General features: G+C 40.6%; 3 protein-coding genes across 7 annotated transcripts; 2 read left to right on the forward strand and 1 right to left on the reverse strand.

Moving 5' to 3' along the window:
- Window positions 1-581: 581 nt before the first annotated feature.
- Window positions 582-5,598, reverse strand: dnajb4 (DnaJ heat shock protein family (Hsp40) member B4). Its single transcript, XM_026373722.1, has 3 exons — window positions 5,087-5,598; window positions 3,241-3,821; window positions 582-2,011 (listed from the first exon to the last, which is right to left on the reverse strand). Exons 1-3 carry the CDS (start codon window positions 5,295-5,297, stop codon window positions 1,781-1,783), a joined length of 1,023 nt encoding a protein of 340 aa, XP_026229507.1. The 5' UTR covers window positions 5,298-5,598; the 3' UTR covers window positions 582-1,780.
- Window positions 5,599-7,084: 1,486 nt separating this feature from the next.
- On the forward strand, window positions 7,085-10,908 carry slc25a24l (solute carrier family 25 member 24, like). The gene is made up of 10 exons (XM_026375117.1): window positions 7,085-7,207; window positions 7,300-7,426; window positions 7,703-7,790; window positions 8,452-8,563; window positions 8,722-8,880; window positions 9,209-9,346; window positions 9,429-9,539; window positions 9,819-9,986; window positions 10,063-10,201; window positions 10,288-10,908. Exons 1-10 carry the CDS (start codon window positions 7,085-7,087, stop codon window positions 10,470-10,472), a joined length of 1,350 nt encoding a protein of 449 aa, XP_026230902.1. The 3' UTR covers window positions 10,473-10,908.
- A 595-nt stretch (window positions 10,909-11,503) lies between these two features.
- Window positions 11,504-20,978, forward strand: fubp1 (far upstream element (FUSE) binding protein 1). 5 transcript variants are annotated; one of them, XM_026374176.2, is made up of 20 exons: window positions 11,504-11,654; window positions 12,069-12,192; window positions 12,828-12,863; window positions 12,975-13,011; window positions 13,103-13,149; window positions 13,239-13,310; window positions 13,394-13,451; window positions 13,548-13,710; window positions 13,830-13,928; window positions 14,069-14,167; window positions 14,251-14,353; window positions 14,621-14,860; window positions 15,035-15,195; window positions 15,291-15,442; window positions 15,530-15,606; window positions 15,723-15,848; window positions 16,182-16,256; window positions 16,713-16,775; window positions 17,484-17,647; window positions 17,883-20,978. In XM_026374176.2, exons 1-20 carry the CDS (start codon window positions 11,562-11,564, stop codon window positions 17,889-17,891), a joined length of 1,998 nt encoding a protein of 665 aa, XP_026229961.1. In that variant the 5' UTR covers window positions 11,504-11,561; the 3' UTR covers window positions 17,892-20,978. The 5 variants fall into 5 exon arrangements, with proteins under 5 accessions (XP_026229961.1, XP_026229959.1, XP_026229960.1 ...); XM_026374174.2 differs by having other exon boundaries at window positions 17,484-20,978; XM_026374175.2 differs by having other exon boundaries at window positions 12,069-12,159; window positions 17,484-20,978.
- The last annotated feature ends 138 nt before the right edge of the window (window positions 20,979-21,116 follow it).

Consider the following 21,116-nt stretch of genomic DNA (forward strand, 5'->3'; position numbering starts at 1 on the left):
GTGTAACATGGAGAGAAAAACATGTTGACTATAAGCCTGTATTGTCTACATTTAATGAGTTATTATGAATTAAAACAGCTCCCTATGGAGGGTGGTGTACGTAGGAGCTCAGAAGGATGGCAAGTTATGAATTTCCACACCTCTGGACGTAAACTAAAGCAGCCTTTTAAAGAAAATCTTGAGAACAAAGCAAATTGTCCAGACTGAAACCTGGGCGTTTCACTACCACCCAGCATGCAAACACACATTCACCTCAAGCTTTGAGCCTCTGACTACGTGTGACGTGGTCACCCAAATTCATAAAAAAAATAGTAAGATCAACACATAAAATGTATACTATGACCTCTTTTTAATGTATATTTTTATATAAATGACCTTTGCTCTTCCATTAGTGTTTGTAATATTATACAGTGAATATTGACGTCAGGCTGTTAGGGTTACACACATAGAAGGAGCAGGTGTATTTACTCTCCACCCTCCCTGGATAATAGTGACTCATGATTTGCACTAATCTCTAACAAACTGATGTGCTCCTAAGTATCTGCAAGACTGTGCTGACGTTTAATACAAAACCTGGTTTAAAAAAACAGCAATTTATGCACCCCTGGGCCTCCGTGTAGCAAATAATACAACAAATACATGTTGTAGATGTGTAATACCAGATGTTAGAACCCAAACACTGATAAATACTGCTGTTAATGCCTCATTTCTTGGTCTAAACTTAAAAACTGAATGTCAGCAGCCAAGTGACCAAACAGACTCTCCCCTCTGTGGGCCCCTGAGCCATGATGAGTGATGTGGCGTCCCCTGGTGGGAACATATAAAGGCCTCTGTGTTGGCAGCTGATGTCCAGCAGCTGAGACCAAACAGCTATTTTTACACGTGTTTTACTGTTAGTAACTTTATGAATTGAATTCAGGTAATGTATTTTAATAACGATTTGTCACATCAGTTTTACAACAAGAAAATATCCACATTTTACTATGAAAATATGTATTTCTGCAGGAACTATTTCATATCTTGCTACTGTAGAGAGCCCATTTTGTGTAGACTATAAATAGGTCTCAGCAGTATTAGTGAGTTTCAAGAGATTTTTGCTAATACACAGTTTATTTCATGGAGGTCGGTTCATTAAATGTCTCTCCATGACTGAAACAGCTCACAATCAGTTCATTTGGAAATATTTATTTTAAAATTCAAGTCTAAATCTTCACATGAAAGTTTCTAAAATGCACAACGAACCAGTTGAGTTCATCAATCGCTTTCGTCTTGAATAAAATATGCACAAAATGTTTAAGACAGACTCCAAACTGAAGCTTGTATCTGTCCTATAACAAAATACACATTAATGACAGTTAAAAATTTCAGTAACAAAGCCTGTTAAATCTAAATGAGAGCATTAAAGTGTACCATTTGGCACTGCAGATTTCCCAGCGACTCTAGACTAATTCATAGCCAAATACCTCCAACAAACAAAAAGAGAAAGTGAGCGTGGCAAAGATCCACATACAGAAAATGTGTACTTTCAGATAGCAACAGCCCAAACAGTCTTTCACTTGTACTTGTATCAACTTGGCAGCATGCACGGTATTTATAAAAACACCAAATAGCTCAAAAATAGAAATTGCACATTCTTTAGTAGGGGGTCCATCTGTGAGCTGTCAGAACTGTCCTTGTGTGTGTGTGTGTGTGTGTGTGTGTGTGTGTTATGGTGTGTTTGGTGACAAGGGTGAGCACTGACATGCAGTTTTCTCCCCTCATTCAGTCCGCGTCCTTCGTCCTAAGCAGGTAAGTGTCGTTTCAGGACGTCCTTGGCGTTGCCGGGCAACGTTTCAGGAAAGTTCACGTCAAACTCCACCACCAGATCTCCTCTCTGCTCTGGGTTTTTAGGTAGGGGGAGACCCTGCCCGGTAACAGTCTTTCTCATGCCAGGCTTTATGACGTCTGTGATCTTCATGTTGCACGTCTTCCCGTCTATTGTTGACACGGTAACGGAGCATCCGCACAGCGACTGCAAGTCAGAAAAATTCAAGAAATGGATGCAAGAGTGAGAATGAGCAGACAAATAGCAACATAGGAAAAATACATTAATCAATAGGGCTTTGTGATATGAACATACTTGACTGACTAGTCCTGGACCTTTAGGCTGATACTGATATTACTGGGTATACATTTAGTAATCAGATAAACAGATGTGAGCCCTGGTGGCCAAATGATTACAGCTCATGCCATTTGATTCCTGGTTGGGATCTTGCAGAGAGAGTTTATTAAACTTTAATACTACTGTAGGTGGGCCACTTTGAAGATGATAATAAAACTATTCAGTGCTGTATGGAGGACACACACAATGCTTCATTGTTTATAACCTGTGTGTATTTTACATTTCTGCTGTGCAGTTTCCTCTGTCACTTATTATACAGCAACATGATGTACCTGTGATGAGCCCCCATAGCAACCGATTTCTTGGTCAAGGTTTAACAGATGATGTGCAAGTTATGTCATTTGTGCATTAAGTAATGTGGCTTTTAAGGACAATTATTATTTTATCATAGTGATATTTGAGTTGAAGTTGGAAGTGAACTCATCTTACTGGCATTTTGTAGAGCTTTCAGCTGCATCTCGTGGTTTGTATCAAAGAATTACTGCTGTCCTTTGGTCCTGACATGATAACAGGTGGTTGTACACTGGAAAGAGCTAGTACGTGGGACCTTTTCTCAAACTACAGTTCGCAAAATTAAGAACTGAGTTGTTATAAATATGTTTTGTCTTTTCAACCTTGTGATATTAAACAGTTTATTTTATTAAAAAAATGTCTAATATGTGATTCCTCCGCAGGATTTATGTGATGTGGAGCTGATCTACTGGTGTTGAGCTCCATCTCTCAAGTGCTGAGAAGAGTAGGAGGAACCATATAAGTACATCTTGCACCGCATGTGTGTGGGCGTCCGCCGCCTCTCTGCCCTCCATGTGATACAGCTCCTATTTCTCAATGTTGATGATCCAGATTACATAAGTGCACATCCAAAGTACGTGTGTGTGTGTAATTCAGTACTACACTCATTCAGTTTGCCTGTACCTGTTGAGGCAGACTATTGTTCATTGATGGTGATGAGGCTTTTCAGAGCTTTAAAGCAGCACTCTTATCTAAATGTGAGCCTGTTCTGGTTCTGCCCTGTGTGTGACTAATCCATCTATCAGACTCTATTATTACTGCTGCACTCAGAATAGAAAATGCCTCACCTGTCGTAAGCTCACGCGAACAGGATACACAATGTTGGAGCCTTCCCTCCTGAAGTGAGGGTGTGGTTTGTCCTTGATGACGAAAACAATGTCAGCAGGAATGGTACCGGGCGACTCGTCTCCCTCTCGTGGGAATGTGATCTTGGTTCCCTCTTTCCAGCCCCGCTTGATCTCGATGGTGAGAATCTTGTCCTCAGTGCGCATGGTCCGGCCGTCTGGATTCAGCCTTTTGCGAGATATCTTCATCCTCTTGGTGCAGCCGTGGAAGACCTCCTCCAGGGTGACCCTCAATTCGTGGATGATGGCTGGGTCCTGCTTGCGACGCTGCTGCCCTCCAAGGCCGGCGTGGCCGTCACGGGGGAATCCGTTCAAGTTGAAGCTGGTGAAGGAGCCAAAGGGGTCGTTCCCATCCACCTCCATGTCATCATCATCTCGCCCGTTGGCTTTGCGACCGAAGAACATCTCAAAAGGGTTCGAACCCCCAAAGAAAGTGGCAAAGGTGGCGTGAGGGTCCCCGTGGAAGGTGTAGGTGAACGTGTTGCCAGGTCCGTCACCAGTGGGTCCATTTCCTCCCTTGAGACCTGACGGGCGACAGAAACGATTGTCATCAGTCATCAGTCATCGTGACATTGACACTTAGCAGTGTGAGAACTTTTTATGCCACGAGTGATGACACTAGGATGACAGTGAGGCACGAGTCAATCTGCTGGATAAAGGCCCATGTTAAGCAGATCGTACATCAGTCACCGAAACATATTAAATTCAGTTTATTACAGCTGCAATGATTCAATTCATAGACAGACCTATTTTTATACTTACTGAATTATTTTACTCATTTCTGATCTGTTATATTTTAATTTAACAATTAATGATAACTGAAAATGTTAATAATTCTTGGTTTTAGCCTTAAACAGCTCATTACACATCTATATCAAATACATTTTCAACTAAATTGCATCTGTTACATCAGTCTGCAGGATCATTTTTTAATGCCATAGCAACCCTGGGCTCATGTCACTTAAAAATAATCCCAGTGAGTTCAGCGCTGTGTGTCATACAGTTACTAAGTCTGTCAGAAATAACTGGTACTGATGATCGATATCGTCTGGTGGTCAAATTGTGAGACTGCACACACTCAAGCTCTTCAACTTTTCAGGCTTGTTAAAGCTGATTATCTAATCAATAGGTTGTTTTCTTCTTCTTGTTCTTCTTCACAACAGTGTGAAAAACGTGCATTTAGATGCTCTGTCTCTTAAGCTTTTAAAAGAATCCATTTGAGACATGTGCAGGTTTGTCTTTTTGTTGTTTTGTTTTTTGTTAGCATGACCTTTTCATGCTTCCCTCTTAAAATGCATCTGTTTTCACTCACATTTACTTCTTCAGGCAGTGAAATCCCTGCGTGCATTTGCAAAAATCACTGTATGCCACCTTCAATTTTTCATCTGTAGACATGATCTGTGATCTTTCTCACTTCAAACATACTTCCCACCCATAACCATCTGGACTGAAAATTAAACCTGTGTGTTCAGATGCTACAGTCTCGGTAGTACACACTGTACAGAAGGTTTGACGTGATTTAAATAACGATTCTCTCTATTAAAGCATTAATATGTATAAGAAACGTTTGTAATAATGAAATGTAATACATCAGATGCACAAACTGTTCTCCTGTGCTGTGCTGAACAGCTGTTTTGGGGCCTGTTCTGGCTGCAGCGTGTGACTTGAATTCAAGCCAGCTGTTTTTACATCCAACCATCCAGCTTTAGAAAGGATTTTAAAGGCCAGTGATGCAGCACACACACACAGAGAAAACGCAACTGAACGCGTTATAATAATACACCATTACCCTCTTCTCCATACTGGTCATAGATTTCTCTTTTCTTCGGATCACTGAGGACTTCATATGCCTCAGCAATTTCCTTAAATTTCTCCTCGGCGGCTGCAGACTTGTTTTTGTCCGGATGCCATTTCAGCGCCTGTTTTCTGTAGGCTTTCTTTATGTCCTCATCTGTGGCTCCTTTAGAGATACCCAGCGTTTTATAGTAATCTTTCCCCATTTCTCACGTCCTCCCCGAAAAGAAAAAATACAATAAAATAAAGTAAAAACGGATGAGCCCCTGGAGAAGAGCTGGAGGAGCGGTGTGCGTCTGGTCGACGGAGGGTTGTCACAGCAGGGAATCAGCCTCAGTCTGGACTAAATAACAATAAGTGGTCGCAGACAGACACACAGCGCAGGATGAAGACCATTTAGAGCCGGTTAGTCAACGCCGTGGACCCTCTGTTATTTCTCCGTGACTGGATGACCCTCTTTAAATAGCCACAGCTCCCTCCTCTGCAGCCACAGCGCCAAAGTCAAGTTAATCCCAGCAGGTACGTCTGGTTCCGGTGAGAGCAGCGCTGCAACAGGATGAGCTGCCGGTGCCAGGGTTTCAGTGCACAGTGTTATTTATGAGAAGGGCCTGCAGCAATGTGCATGATGCAGGGGGTTATATTGGGTGATTTTGGCCATTCTTTATCATAATTGATGTATATAATCACAATTTCTTCACAGTCAGGTGCCCAAAGGAATTTTATTTTGCTATTTTCTATTATCATATTATAATATATCATATTTTTCATTTGTTGTTACTGTATTAATGTGCAATCAGTATTTTACCGTAGGCTATATGTTTACTCATCTTAAATTGCTTTGTTAGGCTGCTGGTTAGCACACTCTGTGATCTGGATAATTTTCGTTGCTCTAGTCCTTCAATTTATCAGAAAGAAACCTAATTGAAAAGTTATGTGGAAATTTCTATGAAATATTGCATCTAAAATGTAGTGAAATAAAAGAATAATCCTTCTCAACTGTCTATTCAGCCAGTTGTCAACCTCACGTTTCACATTAACCTTTTCAGTCCTTTAAATTACATTTTAATGAATTACACACTCTGTCTTTATTTTGAAAGCTTGTTTCCGGTTGTCCTGGCTCCAAATATCCAACTTCACACTCTCAACTCGAATTTGCGCTGGAATCCAGCGGCTCTTTCTAGAAAGCAAATGCTGAGGCTCGTCATTCACTATACAGGGTCCTTTACGCATCATCCAGGTGACAGGTGACAAAAGTCCTGACGTCACACTCACTGACAGCTGGACTCCCAGTGTCAGATACACTGAGGCTCCTACAGCTCACATTGTAGTAGGATGGACACCTGCCAAAGAGCAAATCTTCTCCCAAACATAACACAACACCTGATTAATGGACCTCTAACATCTGGAAGTGAACAGTAAAAAGTGTAAATAACATCTGACCAGTTTAAATAGTTTACTCAAGCTGAAGTACTGAAATATGTGCTCCACTTTCTCTGGGTGTCAATTAGGCTTTTTAAAAAAGCTAATTAAAAAAAATATTTTAAACACTATTAAAGCTGTTGTGAAAGTCTGCTCCAGATTTATTCCACATGTGCCTCATGCAATAAATAATCTCAAATGTTTAATTAATGAACAGATTCAAGGAGACAACAACTTGGTTAAAACCTGGTTAATCCATAACAATCCATCATAATATATTAATTAATTATATTTTTCATTGACAATCTCTGAAATAAATATAATGGAAATGCAGTAACATTAAAATAAAATTTAAAAACCCAACATGGTCGCCTCTCTTGCAGCTACAGCGCCACCTGCTGCACCTCAGAGAAACTGAGCTGATGCTCAACTCTGACTGCACTGGCTCTGAGCTCTGCCCATGAGTCAGCATCAGTGCAGAGCTGCAGGTCAGTAAGCTCTGAGGGGTTATTAATGAATTTAAACCTGTGCTCAGTGGGTACAACCATCTACGCCTTCATTTTCTCCTCCAGCCATGGATCAGTTTCATGGTTTATTTGTCAAATTGGACCAAAACAATGATGGATTCATATCAGTGGCAGAGCTCCACGATGAAATGAGGAAGCACGGGATCCTCTCAGCAGACGGCAGAGTCCAGGTAACATTATACTACTGTATTAATATATATCACATATTTTAACCTGTGTGTGCTTCAGTCTGAGTCTCATTAAAGAGTTTGTATTTCTGTAGAAAATCATTGATTCTTATGACAAAGACAAAGATGGCCTGTTGGATTATGAAGAGTTCCTCTGCTACATGATGGACAGAGAGAAGAAATGGAAAATTTACTTTAATGACCTCGACAAGAACAAGTGTGGTGAGTTTTAAAACATAATATTTCACTTCCTATCCCTTAAAGGGCATCATATATTTTACAAGACGATGATTTAACGTCATTAAATGTTAATTCCATGGCAAAGAGCTGTTATCAAACGCAACGGAGGGCAGACATGCAAATGCAAGATTTGCTTACAGCAGACAGTTACAAAACTCAGCATCACTCTACAGAAACGTTGACCACAGCGTCTCCTGATGCGGAGGATAAATGTTCCACCATCTGTTTGTAATGTTTGTGCGTTTCTTCTCTGATCAGGGGTGATTGACCAGGAGGACATCGTATGTTTGTTTAAGGAGTTAGGAGTGGTCATTACAAAGGCGAAGGCGAAAACAATTATACAAATGTAAGATTATTTTGCCCACAACCTCACTGATTATTGTTATTTTCATGATGGATTCTTTACCTGCAATGTACACCACTAAGTTCCAAGTACACTGATACACTCTACACATATTACTGCCTGTCAACAAGTTGTAGATTTATTTGAGTAGACTAATCCAGCACTTCCCCTCTATATTTACCTAATTGATGTACATTTTAAAGGTTGAGTAGTTCCATTTTATGCAGGTTTCTGCTTCCACTTCATTTCACAGGGAAATACTTCTTACTTTTCTGCTCTTCTGCTTTTCTCTGACAACTGTAGTTGTTTACCTTTCAATTAAAAGCTCACAATAGTAAAAGAATATGCTGAACATTTGAAATGCAAAACAAAACCTGGTACAAAATATAAGTAATTTTGCTTAAGTAGGATTTTAAATGCAGCACTTGCTTGTAATGGAGTATTTCACCAGTATAGTACTGTACTTTGAACCTAACTTTTAGGTTTACTAAGTTTTTCAAGCCTTAGTAATAAATGTATTGTGAGCTGGATGCTACAAAGGAAACTTCTACTCTTTGATTATATTTCTGATTAAAATGTCTTATTACAGCTCTGTAACAACACAGTTAGTTTGATGACAGTTGACTGTTAAAGTATTAATTAATGGTTAATTGGTTAATGGCAGGATGGATAAGGACGGTTCCTTGACGATTGACTGGAGTGAATTCCTGCATCATGTCATTCTCAACCCTGTGGACGACATCGGGGAGCTGGTGTCCTCGTGGAAACACAGTCTGGTAAAATCATCTGGCAGCATCACTCTTTAATTTTAAATGTGCAAACACTTCAGCAAAGCAGAGGTGTGAAAGAAACGTTGACTCATCCTGTCAATTCACATCTAAATAATAAGACGATGACTAAAAGATGACAGATTCATCACGTCGTCTGTCTGTAGGTCTTTGATGTAGGGGAGAGTCGTGCTATGCCCATTGAGTTCCCTGAGGAGGCGTCTGGTTTGGGTTCGTGGAGAACATTTGTTCTTGCAGCAGGACTGGCAGACGCTGTGTCCCGGACTGTGACGGCTCCCATCGACCGCCTCAAGACCCAACTTCAGGTCAGCTCTACAGTCAGTTCTATCATCACACTTAAACCACTGCAAGTTGCCGGATCTGTGGGATTATTCCACTGTAAATAATCTGGGAGGTTCATACAGGTTTTCACAAAAAAGCACTTAATAACAGTAAGCAACATTGTTGTGTTGTTGATACTGAGCTCTGAGCTCTCTGGATAGATGAAGGGAAATAAATCACATTCTGTCAGTATGTCACAGATTCACATTGGCAGGTGAAAGTGAAATTATTTCCTGTGTACATGTGTCAGATGCATAAAGGTTCAGTATGTATTTTAGATTAACCACCTTTTTTGTATTTCTTCATTTATAGGTTCATGGATCCAAGGCCTTCTCCCAGGGCTTTCAAGAGATGAGGGCAGGGGGTCTACGGTCAATGTGGCAAGGTAACGCGGTTAACATGCTGAAGGGAACACCGCAGTCAACACTACAGTGTCTTATATACGCGCAGGTGAGGCGTATCAGCCTGGAATGAAACATTTTTTCTGTTTCCAAAGTGACCAGCACACTGAAATCTTCTCTGCTCTGTCCAGATGAAGGTGTACACCCAAAACCACACCCAGGAGACTCTGACGGTGCAGCAGCGGTTCGGTTTAGGTTGTGTCTCCGGTGCTGTTACTCATGCTGCCTTCTACCCTTTAGAGGTATCAGAGATCAGCAGCAGGTCTGAGACCTTTACCATTTCTGTGGTGTCACGCTGTAATAGGTGAACATGTTTATTAGATTGAGATTGTTAAACATGTGCAATATCTGCATATCAGTGGGGAAATTAATTATGTGCATGTTTCATTTTTGTACACGAAAGATGTAATAGTGGAAGTGATTGGGTGGTTTTTGAGTATCTCACAGATTAAAAATTTGAGTTATGAATATGTTCATGAAATGAATCTAAACGTGGGACTTCCCTTCTCTCCCGTTCACAGGTGTTGAAGGTGAGGCTGAACCTGCAGCAAGCTGGTAAATACAACGGCGTTATAGCCTGCGCCCGATCCATTTACAGACAGGAGTCTTTGTTTTCCTTCTACCGAGGATTCCAGCCCAGCATCCTGTGCATGATCCCCTATGCAGGTGTGGAGTGTGCAGTTCATCAGGTGAGAGAAAGCAACACTGACACGGCAAATGTTGATCTGAAATACACTAACAGGAAGTATTTACTTGTCATTACAGTCCATCATGAACTGGGCAAAGAGCGATCCAGACTACAACAGTGACTCCAAACTGTTTTTCTTCAGTTTTGTGGCCTTTGCATCTGGTCAAATGACCAGCTACCCGCTGGCAGTGATCCGGACTCAGCAGCAAGCACATGGTAACATTTACACAATGGTTTAACCCCGGTGAGATTATCTGACACAACTAGACACCATGCTCATCTGCATTTGTTTTGTTTTCCAGCTTTCAGCTCAGATTCGCCTCAGGCCTCTGGTGTTTTACGAGCACTTATTGGGATATATGAAAGACGTGGAATTAGAGGGTATTATAACGGCATGGGAGCCAGCTTTGTCAGGGCTGTTCCCTGCGCTCTGATAAACTACACTTTAACTAGGAAGATTGAAAATTACCTTTCCTCCATAGAATGATAAGAAATGTTGGTTTTGCTTTCTATTCTATTCCTATTTTAAAAACATGTTTTCAAGAAATACTAAGAAAAACACAACTGTGAACTCTGTTAATGTGAATTAAATGTCCAGTAGTAACTGGAATCCTCAAAAACATGGATGAAGTCCTCCAGACATGTCTTAACATATGAGTAAATATAACATTTAAGATGGTTAAAGATTGGCCAAGAGTACCAGACATGGTGCAAAGTTTGTTTTGACATTTTCTAATTTTATTTTGCTAACTGGAGGCTCGGGTGAGAACATGTTTTAAAGTGTGGGCTGTTTGATCAACTTTAGTTTGACAACAGGTAGGATTGTTCAACAGCAGAATTTGTTTTTGTGTGTTTTCTGTGTCTTTTCTTATGTCCATTTGTGTATTTAAACATTTATAAACTAATTTTATTAAAGCAGGTAGTTCATGGCAAGACTACATTGTAATTATAATCACCAATGTACCTCAACACTTTTATACACATTTTACAGCTCATCTTCTTGAAGTGAAATTACAAATGAAAGATTTTGACTTGTGATGGAAACAGATGTTTAACAGGTGTAAAAATGACACCTGTCATTTATATTATCATAAAATTCAAACAATACAAATAATTACATCTTTAAGTTTAATGTGGTAAGTAACAACAGAGGGATTGGAATTTAAATCTGCATCCATCATATATTTATTAATTACTGGATTTACTTGAGAGAAGTTATGTGAGCTCCAATAAATGTAACTTTTGGGACAATGATCATATTATGGTTTTAGATTTCTTTCTTTATAAAATGGTGCATTTTAAGTCATTTTGATGCGTAAAACATTTAAACTAGTGTCAGAATATTTGGATACCTTCAATGCTTTTATTTACCTCTGTTTAAAAAAGTAAATGACTCAACTTTGTATAAACTCATTTATAATATAATTTTAATTAAATCTAATTAAATCTATAAATCATTTCCTAACGCTGTCGTCCGTTATCGCGATAGTACGTATTTGATCGCGAGATCTTCCTCTGACTTCCCGTGAATGAAACCCGCCATCTTGTCGCGCCGAGCAGGAGAAGAGCAGCAGATATGGCCGACTACAGCAGCGTGGCTCCCCCGTCCTCTAACGCCGGTGGCGGAATGAACGATGCTTTTAAAGACGCTCTACAGCGAGCACGACAGGTGAGAAGACTAGCAGCACATTTAGTTAAAAAAAATAACCACGAATTCGACGGTAAAAGGCGAGTTTTCACAGCTCTCTCTGCCGTTAACATGCAGCATCGAGGCGGACATGCTAAGCTAGCCAACGATGGCAAACGTTAACGTTACGGCACAGAACGACGAAAACGCATCGAAAACAAACGATCCGAGCTGAAAACAGATATAACATTAGTTATATATGAGCGTTTATTGTGAATCTTAGCGTTTGGTGGTTTTGTATGAATTTATTAACTTAGCTTAAGTGGAAGTTTCGCTTTCCTTTGTTGGTCCACTTCCCGAAGTGTAGGCCGCATTCAGCGCGTCTCTATATTTAAACCGACGTAAACAGCAAATCGTCCATTTAAATTGTTGTTTTCTTATAATTTTCTGTTACAGATTGCAGCGAAGATCGGCGGTGATGGCGTTGCGGCACCTCCAACAAATGAATTTGGCTACGGAGGCCAGAAAAGGCCCCTGGAGGACGCTGGTGGGTATTTTCCCATGCCTAACCTGAATATCGGTCAGTGGCTCAAATCGATTCGATGCAAGTCTTCATAGTTAATCCGTGCTTGTGTTTTTTTTGCAGCTACTAAATTATATTTATCAAGACTTAATCTACAGAATTATTGTGTTTTGTGCATTTTCATCTTTAAGTCTAACATCTAACAACCATGCGAGCGTCTCATTTTTGTGCTTTTAACTTTTTTTTGCAGCATGTTTAACTGCATGTGATTTGATTCTAACATTACTATCAATGCCTGTTCTTGCTGTTGTTTCCAATCACTGCCCAGCTGTGAAAATGTATAAATATTTTGGGAATGATCACATAAAGTCACCTCACAAATTAAAACGCAGTTTTTTTGTGATTGGGGATTTTGAGTCACACTGTCTAAGCAGATGGCGTTATTGTTGGTTTTGCTTTCACTTTGTTAAACTTTAATATGTAAAGTATGTACCTGAGAACAGAAAACCAGTTTTTGTTTAAGCAAATATGACTGGTTTCAGTGTACACTAGACTCTGTAGGCTTTTAATCATCTGCGTTACAGGTCCTGCTGATAAGCTATTTGTTTAAACTGTGCTATCCCAGAATTTAAAACCATGTGATAGTGTGTATGAACACAGACACTTACAGTTATTATGCCATGTTGTCACAGACCAACCAGAGACGAAGAAGGTGGCTACAAATGATGGTAAGTTACCTGGTAAAATAGTTGTAGCTCATTATATATTTCATTATTATTTATAACATCACCATGACATTTGGTGCACTGTCATAAAATGTGTATGTTTCTTTTTGCCAGCGTTTTCGGGAATGGGAGGAATGGGTGGTGCCCCAAGGTAGATACTCAAACTGAATTGAAATGTCTGTCTTCTACACTTGGTCACATTGTTTTGTAATCTATGCTGATTTTATTCTGTTAATTTTCAGGGCAGCATCAGAAGAATTTAAGGTTCCAGATGGAATGGTTGGATTCAGTAAGTTTTTATTTAAAGATTATGTGGTAGAAAACATAATTTAAAATTTTAGTATTGAGTATTTTTTAACTATTTCTTCTTCTCCTTAGTTATTGGAAGAGGAGGCGAGCAAATATCACGTCTGCAGCAGGAGTCTGGATGTAAGATACAGATTGCACCTGGTAGGTTTGGGATTCTGACGTATTAATTGTTACTTTTAGATACTGTTGTAACCTGTACTAGCGGCTCTTTCCCTCTGTTGTAGACAGTGGAGGGATGCCAGACAGGTCGGTGACATTAACAGGTCCACCAGAATCAATCCAGTAAGTAGCAATCTCTTTTCCACTGAAAGCATCCATGTGGAAAAAGTAAGTTGGTTCCAGAGGATTCCAGATTGAGGAGAACTTTTCTGTTATTAGGACTGCCAAGAGGCTTCTGACAGAGATCGTTGAGAAGGGACGGCCTGCTCCAGCATTCCACCACAACGATGGCCCGGGGATGACTGTCCAGGAGATCATGGTCCCTGCCTCTAAAGCCGGCCTTGTCATTGGGAAGGGAGGAGAAACCATCAAAAGCCTTCAGGTGAGTGTTCAATAATATTTAGGGACAAAAATTAACTGGGGGTAAAGCAATGTATGGACTAGAGAGCTATATAAAACAAGGGTACACATATACTGTATGTGTTTACTCTTAACCTATAGGAAAGAGCTGGCGTGAAGATGGTCATGATCCAGGATGGACCCCAAAACACAGGCGCAGACAAACCACTTCGCATTTCAGGAGAACCTTTTAAAGTACAGGTGGGTAGTGTAATTCTTCATCTTGCATGTGAGAGTTGTGGGTAGTAGCTTTTTAATATAGTTGGATATGTACTACTTTTTTTTTTTTTTTTTTTTTTTATTTGTTGAGTTGAACTATGAGATGTTTTTATGTTCTGCAGCAAGCTAAAGAGATGGTGATGGAACTGATCAGAGATCAAGGCTTCAGGGAGCAGAGGGGCGAGTATGGTTCACGAATTGGAGGAGGAGATAGCTTAGATGTGAGTATTTGTTTCATCTACACTATACACTAGGCTTGGACTTGGCTTCAAGCAGTGTCTTAAGTTTGTCTCTTGTCGCTCAGGTTCCCGTCCCCCGGTTTGCAGTAGGAATAGTCATTGGCAGAAATGGAGAGATGATCAAGAAAATACAGAATGACACAGGTGTCAGGATCCAGTTTAAACCAGGTGAGTGATTGCTCTGCTTAGTCTTAAAAATATCTAAAACTGCAGAAGTCAAGTCATTTAGATGTGTATGGTCTATGATGAAAACTCATGCACCACGCTGAAGAGCTGATGTATAACCCTAACCCTAAACTTATCTGAGACCTGAACACATACAGAGACTTTGCAGTAGAGTATAATGTTGTTGGGTTTTAATTACAAGACAATAGCGTTTAAGTTTCAGCACAAAATACTTTCATAGTCTCTAATTGCCCAGTTTTGCTTCTCTAGATGATGGCAGCACACCAGACAGGATAGCACAGATTATGGGTCCCCCTGACCAGGCTCAGCATGCAGCAGAAATCATATCTGACCTGTTAAGGAGTGTCCAAGCTGGAGGACCCCCAGGACACGGAGGTGGCAGAGGACGTGGTCGTGGGCAGGGCAACTGGAACATGGGCCCCCCTGGAGGCCTGCAGGAGTTTACCTTCACCGTCCCTACTATGAAGACCGGCCTCATTATTGGGAAAGGCAAGTGGCTCCTCCTTTATGTTCAGAAATATACTATATAGTTAAATGCTACTGAAAATGGAGCTGATAGTCTGAAATGTACTTGTAATTGTCACTATTAACCATATTTTGTTACATTAAGTGATACATTATTTGTCAAGTGAGAGACACATCATGAATTTTGGAACTTTACAGGTGGTGAGACAATCAAGGGCATCAGCCAGCAATCAGGAGCGCGAATCGAGCTACAGAGGAATCCTCCACCTAATGCTGATCCTAACCTCAAAATGTTCACAGTCAGGGGCTCTCCTCAACAGATCGACTATGCTCGGCAGCTGGTGGAGGAGAAAATTGGGGTGAGACACTGAAGGTTTTACTATAATATCCCTGTGAAGACATTTGTCTTTTCTATGCTTGTTTACTGATCTGGATCTATTTGTGCTCTTATCAGGGACCAGTCACTCCTGTGGGTGGTCCACACGGCCCTCCTGGTCCACATGGAGGTCCAGGCCCACATGGTCCTCCCGGACCTCCTGGACCCCCTGGTGCTCCTATGGGTCCGTACAACCCTGGACCATACAACCAGGGACCTCCTGGACCACAGTGAGTGCAGTTAGTCTTGTGTTTCTCCCTTCTCCCGTCACACAGGTGAGTAAATAATTTATGGATATTTTATTTGTCTCTCATCAGTGGTCCTCCTGCACCTTACCAGCCTCAGGGTTGGGGCAATGGCTACCAACACTGGCAACAGGGACAACCTGATCCAAGTGAGTATCTGCTAGCTGCTAGTGTGATAGCTGTCACAAGTGTGCAGTTGTTTTTAAAATAACAATTACAAACTGGCTTTAATCTAAGGCTCTGTGTTGTAACCTGTTTTGTGCAGATAAAGCAGCAGCTGATGCCAATGCAGCAGCGTGGGCAGCCTACTATGCTCAGTATGGCCAGCAGCCTCAGGCTCCCATGACCCCGACCAGTGGAGCTCCTGGCACGACTCAAACCAACGGCCAAGGTAACTGCAGTGTTTCTCAAATAGGCAGGCGCCAGTGCTTCTAGAACAAGAAGCAGAAAGTGTTTTAGTGAAGTGTAGCACAGCGTAGCTTTACTAGCTTTACCTTAGTAGTGTCCTGTGCTCATGTCGCTAACAGCAGACATGTTGACTTGGTTTCACCTTAAAAGAACTTTGCTTTTGCAGAACACTTTTAAAAAGAAAAACCTCTTGCTATCACTCCAGGGACAGGATAGTTTTCTTCCACTATCCCTAGGCTGACAGTCGGGTCCAGGCAGGTGGAGGAGAAACTGCTGAGAATGATTCACTAATTACAAGTACCGTTTTTTTTAACAGGTGACCCACAGGCTGCAGGTCAAAGTGGACAGGCAGATTACACCAAGGCCTGGGAGGAATATTACAAGAAAATGGGTATACGAACGTAGCTTCAGTGTACACCTATTAACACATCACAGTCTAAACAGCCACTGGGCATTCAGTCAACTTCTTTTTCAGGTCTGGGTATTTGTCAGTACCACTGGCACACTATAGAGCATTTTCAGTGCATCCACTTGGTTTAACATTTGACGCCTGTGCTGTTTAGACTGCACACATGAGTGTTTACAGGACTAAGCTGTCGACACAGAACCACCTTTTATGAGCTTAGAGTAGCTTATATTCTAGACTATGTTAGGGCTTTATTTAAAGTGATGTCAGTATTTGCAATGTCTTTATGAATGTGTTACTGCTACTGAAGGTTTGTAGGGTTAAATGATGCCTCATGTTTGATTTGTGGCTCATGGGTATTAAAAAATGTAGGATGTATGTTATTTTGTTTGGTTTTTTTCTCATTTGACACCCGGTTGCATTTTCTGCTTCTCTTTGCAGGTCAACAGAGTCAACAACCTCAGGACTACACGAAAGCCTGGGAGGAGTACTACAAGAAACAAGGTCAGTACTTTACCTTTTTATTTATATTTCTAGTCCTTACCACCTGTAGTTTTTGTACTTTAACATTGAAGGGAGAATGATATATACACTTATTAATTAACAAGGTCTGTAAATCATAAATATATATATTTTTTTAATCCTGGAGATGAATGATAATAAGGGTGGCTGCGTTTCTTCAGCAGCTCTCTGTAGTAGAGTTGCTGTTCTTCCAGCTGCCCGAGAGAAAGCCAAAAGGTTTCTGACCCGCCACCCAGAGAGGTGGGCGGTGGGTTCGTTCCCCTTCTTACAAATTTTGCTCGATTGTGGCTGCATGGATTCATCTGCCAGTTGTTTTGTCAGTAGCAAAATGTCAAAATATAAAATGATGGAAAGGTCAGTAAAACAGTCATGTGTTTCAAGGCCCTAGTTCTTGTTTAGGTTACCGGGCAATGAAACATTTAACTTCAATAGTTATGCAGCAGGATATATATTATTTGACTTGGATCTATGTCAGTAGAGAAGCAGCGTTGGAGTTGCTGGAGAAAGAAAATCTTGTATATTGAAAACCACTTTCAACTTGACAACTTGAACTATAACTTGAAGATAAAAATCAGTGTTGGACCAGAACTTTTTTTTTTTTCTTTTTGGCCATTGCTCTCCCAGCTTTTTGAACCTCTGTGTGCTTGATATTGTAGCTGTTCAAACCGGTTTCTCTTGGTTTTGTTCCAGGTCAAGCAGCTCCTCAGGCCACCGCAGCGGCAGCAGCAGCAGCCTCCCAGCCTGGAGGACAGCCGGACTACAGCGCTGCCTGGGCGGAGTACTACCGGCAGCAGGCCGCTTACTACGGCACGGCAAACCCTCAGGCGATGGGTGCAGCACCACAAGCCCCTCAGGTACACTCGTGCTCAGAATCTGCCCTGCACATTCACTTATAGCCAGTTGTTTTGTACCATAACCCCCTTCCTTCCTCAGGTTTTTACAGGGCTCTGGTGGCTGCAGCTGCTTCACAAACTTAACCAAAAACACTTTTCCTCCCTGCACAGGTTTTAGCTTTTTATTTTGGGAAGCTGAGTCCACTGTTTCCGCTGTTAACATGCAATGTATCTTCTATGTATTTCTTCTGCACAGGGCCAGTAATGTGACGTGGACATAAAGTAAATGCTACATTGTCGAAAACAAAATCCTTTGTTAAATGTTTGGATGCAGACGCCTTGATGAAGATCTTAAATTTCCTTGGTTTGAAAGTGTTTCACATAGATGGCAGATTTCCCGGCGAACACGTCCTTTCTTTTTCTTTTTGTTGTTGTTTTTCTTTTTCTTGTAAATGCTTTGTTTTTAGTGAGGCAATTATACATATGGTCATTCCAGCCCTGTATCTACATTAAATGTGGTTAGAACTCATGTTTATTAAACTGTAGACATTACCATGTAAATCATCTCAGTTTTAAAATGCTATTGCCTGTTGTGTTTTTGCAATAAAACAAACTGAAACCTCCTGTGTTGGTAAGTTGGGGTGGTCTGATGAGGATGAAGGGTGGAGTTTCTGTATTGTTTTTTTGTTTTTAACCTGGGGGAGGGTGAAGTTTGAAATGCAAGCCATGTGTTGGGTTAATTGTCCAAAATGGTTGACTCAAAGTTGTGCTGTCCTGTCTCTCTCCAACTATCGATAAGGCTCCTAGATACATTATACGCGTGCTATGATCCTGAGCGGTTCAGACCAACAAACGTCCTCCTGTTGATAGGCCCTTTTTTATTATTTACACCTGTTTCTTGACACTGCTGACTCTAGTTGTAGACAGATGTTTGTTGACAGGTATCCTTGTATCGTTACTCATGCATTAACTGCGTTGCTGCGGCACTGTGTTTTTACATTTCTGCCTGGTTTGCTGACATTGTTGAGGTAGTATGCATTGTATTTTGCCCTGATTAGACACTTCCTCCTCCACAGGCAAGTTTAGAAAAGCGGTAAGCAAGTATTTTTTTCTTAACATGTTCCTCAGAAAATGTGGTTGCAAGAAATGTTGCATATTTTTAGTGTTACACATATTTTTTTGTGCTGTTCTTTTTCCAGGACAGTAAGATAAATTGCCACTGTATCAAGATGCATTGCAAAGTTTGTCTTGCCCGTTTCCAATTGTGAACTAACTGATGTATAAATTTGTTTTTTTAAAGAATGTTTTTTTAATATAAAAACATTGCAAAATCATTTTTTGCTGTGCCCGTTCTGTTAGTGTTTATCCAATATAAGAACATAGATGTTGTAGGGTCGGAGGTGGCTAAGCAGCCTTCATCCATCAGTTGAGCCCTCCTGTAATGTAAGTACAAAACTGATTCACTTTGAGAGATACTCGCCTTTTTTTGATGCTTTCATAAACTGCAAGCAATGTAGTATTTTTGTCAGATATTGTCATTTCCCCCTTCTCTTGGGTAAGTATGAAATGTTCTGAGGAGAGGCTTCAGTACTTTAGTCTTTGGTGATTCTTGTACCACATGTTTCTGAGACTCATTTCCCCTGTGTGACTCCTGACTGCTTACTCTTCACAGTATGTTGATTCTCTGTAGATTGTTCTAGACTGTCTGTGTAGGTAGCATTTCAGTGCCAGTTGGATTTCGGAACTGAGAGTTTGAATGTCAGCACTGTTTCACTGCTGGTAGGAACTGAATTGTAAGGATGTCCATGTTGGTTCTTTTATTTTTATTTCATGCGTTTTGAAAATCCGACCTTGCAAAGTGCCATTGTGTAGTTGACACAGTTATGTTTATAAATGCCATTTACTGCAACATACTGCTTAGAAAACATTCATAAGTCCAGTGTAGCATGCTTAGGTTTCTGCTGATAATTTCTTCAATGTCCTATATGAGCATGGAATGATGGTAGTGGAAGTGCTTCTGACTAGTCCAGTATTATGACATTTTCTGATGAGCACTGTTGTGAAAGGCTTTTTAATTTAAAGGTCAAAACAATCTTTGACTGCATTGTTCACTGACGGCAAACAGTGCAATATATCTGATCTTTGCAGTGTCCTCCCAGACCTTGCACCTTAGGTTCTGCTGCAGTAACACAGGTAAGCGAAATCTAAGGAAACCAGTGTTTTTGTCCAGTGACATGACATAAATGCAAAGAACTGCTTACCTGTGTTAACATGCCTCAATGCATTCATGCTCAGCCGTACAGAAATGTCGAGGATATATTTTAAGTATGAACAGCCCTTCTTAAGATCTGCTTTCATGAATGAACTGCATGATATGACCTGTTACATGACGTTTGACTTCTCAAAAAGTGACTTTACCCAGAAAACGTTGTTGTGTAGGTTCACTGAGGAAATGTAATGTGCTTAATGTTTGATAATAGCCTTTTCTTTGCACCCTGGTAAGTCTGACAGTGATTGTGTATCGATGCTATAGACTGGTTTAACAAACTGCATGCCATGCAAACCTGTTGCCAGAAGTTAGCACTGTGCCCACCTGATAGGTCAAATACATTGAAATACATGATTCTTTGATATTGTTTGTGTCGTGGTGTGAATCTGCCCTCAAGTGCAGTGCAAATCTTTTATTGAAATGCTGCTGCCTTCACTTCTCGCTCACAGTGTTGGAGGATGCTGCAAGCTTAGGTCGTAGAGTCAGGCCCTGTCGTAGTTTGTCCCCAAAAGGAGGAATCCTTTGAGTCAGTCCCACTGCTGAACGTAGACCGTTCAAGAGCTCCAGTGATAAGGTAAAAGACAAAAAAAAAGCAACGCAATGAAATTGAAATTCTGTGATTGCACAAAGTGTTGGTCAGATGTTTTCAGCTCGGATTTCCTTAATTCTTTTTTTTTAACCATGCCATAGTGTAATTAGAGTTGTCTGATGGTTTCTGTTTATCGCTTGGTTGACTCATCAATAACCTGAACAGGAATGTGCTTTAGAAAGTTGGACGAGGACAGGAAGAGATGTACTTTGAATGACATATGCACTGTTTTCTTGGTAATAACTTTGGGGTTATCACTTTAAATCACATTTTCTGTAGTTAGTCGCATTGTTCAATCTGTACATGTGAGATGCTCAGTGTTCCAACACAGAGTTCGAGGGGGTGTAGAAGATAAAACAAGGAGCATGCCTTAGAGGTAAAAAGGTTTCATGTGCTGTGTATATTATCAAATCTATTGGTTTTTGTTTCTTAAATTAACTGTTTTGATCTTTGAAATGTGGCCATGTTCATTAATAAAGTTGTATTAAAAACCACATCAGTACTTGAAATTTATTTTAACTTGTTCAATGGGGTTCAGTTTATTTAATTTAAATTCAGAAATTGAACCACATGTTGGACACAAAAAAAAAACTTGATTTGTCTGCTGCAGCCTCATTTAATTTCTGCACACA

The sequence above is a fragment of the Anabas testudineus genome, chromosome 17 (assembly GCF_900324465.2).
Source record: "Anabas testudineus chromosome 17, fAnaTes1.2, whole genome shotgun sequence".
In the NCBI taxonomy this organism is placed as follows: Eukaryota; Metazoa; Chordata; class Actinopteri; order Anabantiformes; family Anabantidae; genus Anabas; species Anabas testudineus.

What these genes read in the sequence shown, in the direction of transcription:
- dnajb4 (XM_026373722.1), bottom strand. Translation starts at nt 5,297, where the DNA reads ATGGGGAAAGATTACTATAAAACGCTGGGTATCTCTAAAGGAGCCACA. An exon ending in TGACCAGTATGGAGAAGAGG is followed by an intron (nt 3,822 to 5,086) that starts GTAATGGTGTAT and finishes GTCGCCCGTCAG; the next exon opens with GTCTCAAGGGAGGAAATGGA. An exon ending in TTCGCGTGAGCTTACGACAG is followed by an intron (nt 2,012 to 3,240) that starts GTGAGGCATTTT and finishes TCTGACTTGCAG; the next exon opens with TCGCTGTGCGGATGCTCCGT.
- slc25a24l (XM_026375117.1), top strand. Translation starts at nt 7,085, where the DNA reads ATGGATCAGTTTCATGGTTTATTTGTCAAATTGGACCAAAACAATGAT. An exon ending in TGGAGTGTGCAGTTCATCAG is followed by an intron (nt 9,987 to 10,062) that starts GTGAGAGAAAGC and finishes TTGTCATTACAG; the next exon opens with TCCATCATGAACTGGGCAAA. An exon ending in GACTCAGCAGCAAGCACATG is followed by an intron (nt 10,202 to 10,287) that starts GTAACATTTACA and finishes TTTGTTTTCCAG; the next exon opens with CTTTCAGCTCAGATTCGCCT.
- fubp1 (XM_026374174.2), top strand. Translation starts at nt 11,562, where the DNA reads ATGGCCGACTACAGCAGCGTGGCTCCCCCGTCCTCTAACGCCGGTGGC. An exon ending in CATGCCTAACCTGAATATCG is followed by an intron (nt 12,193 to 12,827) that starts GTCAGTGGCTCA and finishes ATGTTGTCACAG; the next exon opens with ACCAACCAGAGACGAAGAAG. An exon ending in ACAGGGACAACCTGATCCAA is followed by an intron (nt 15,607 to 15,722) that starts GTGAGTATCTGC and finishes TGTTTTGTGCAG; the next exon opens with ATAAAGCAGCAGCTGATGCC.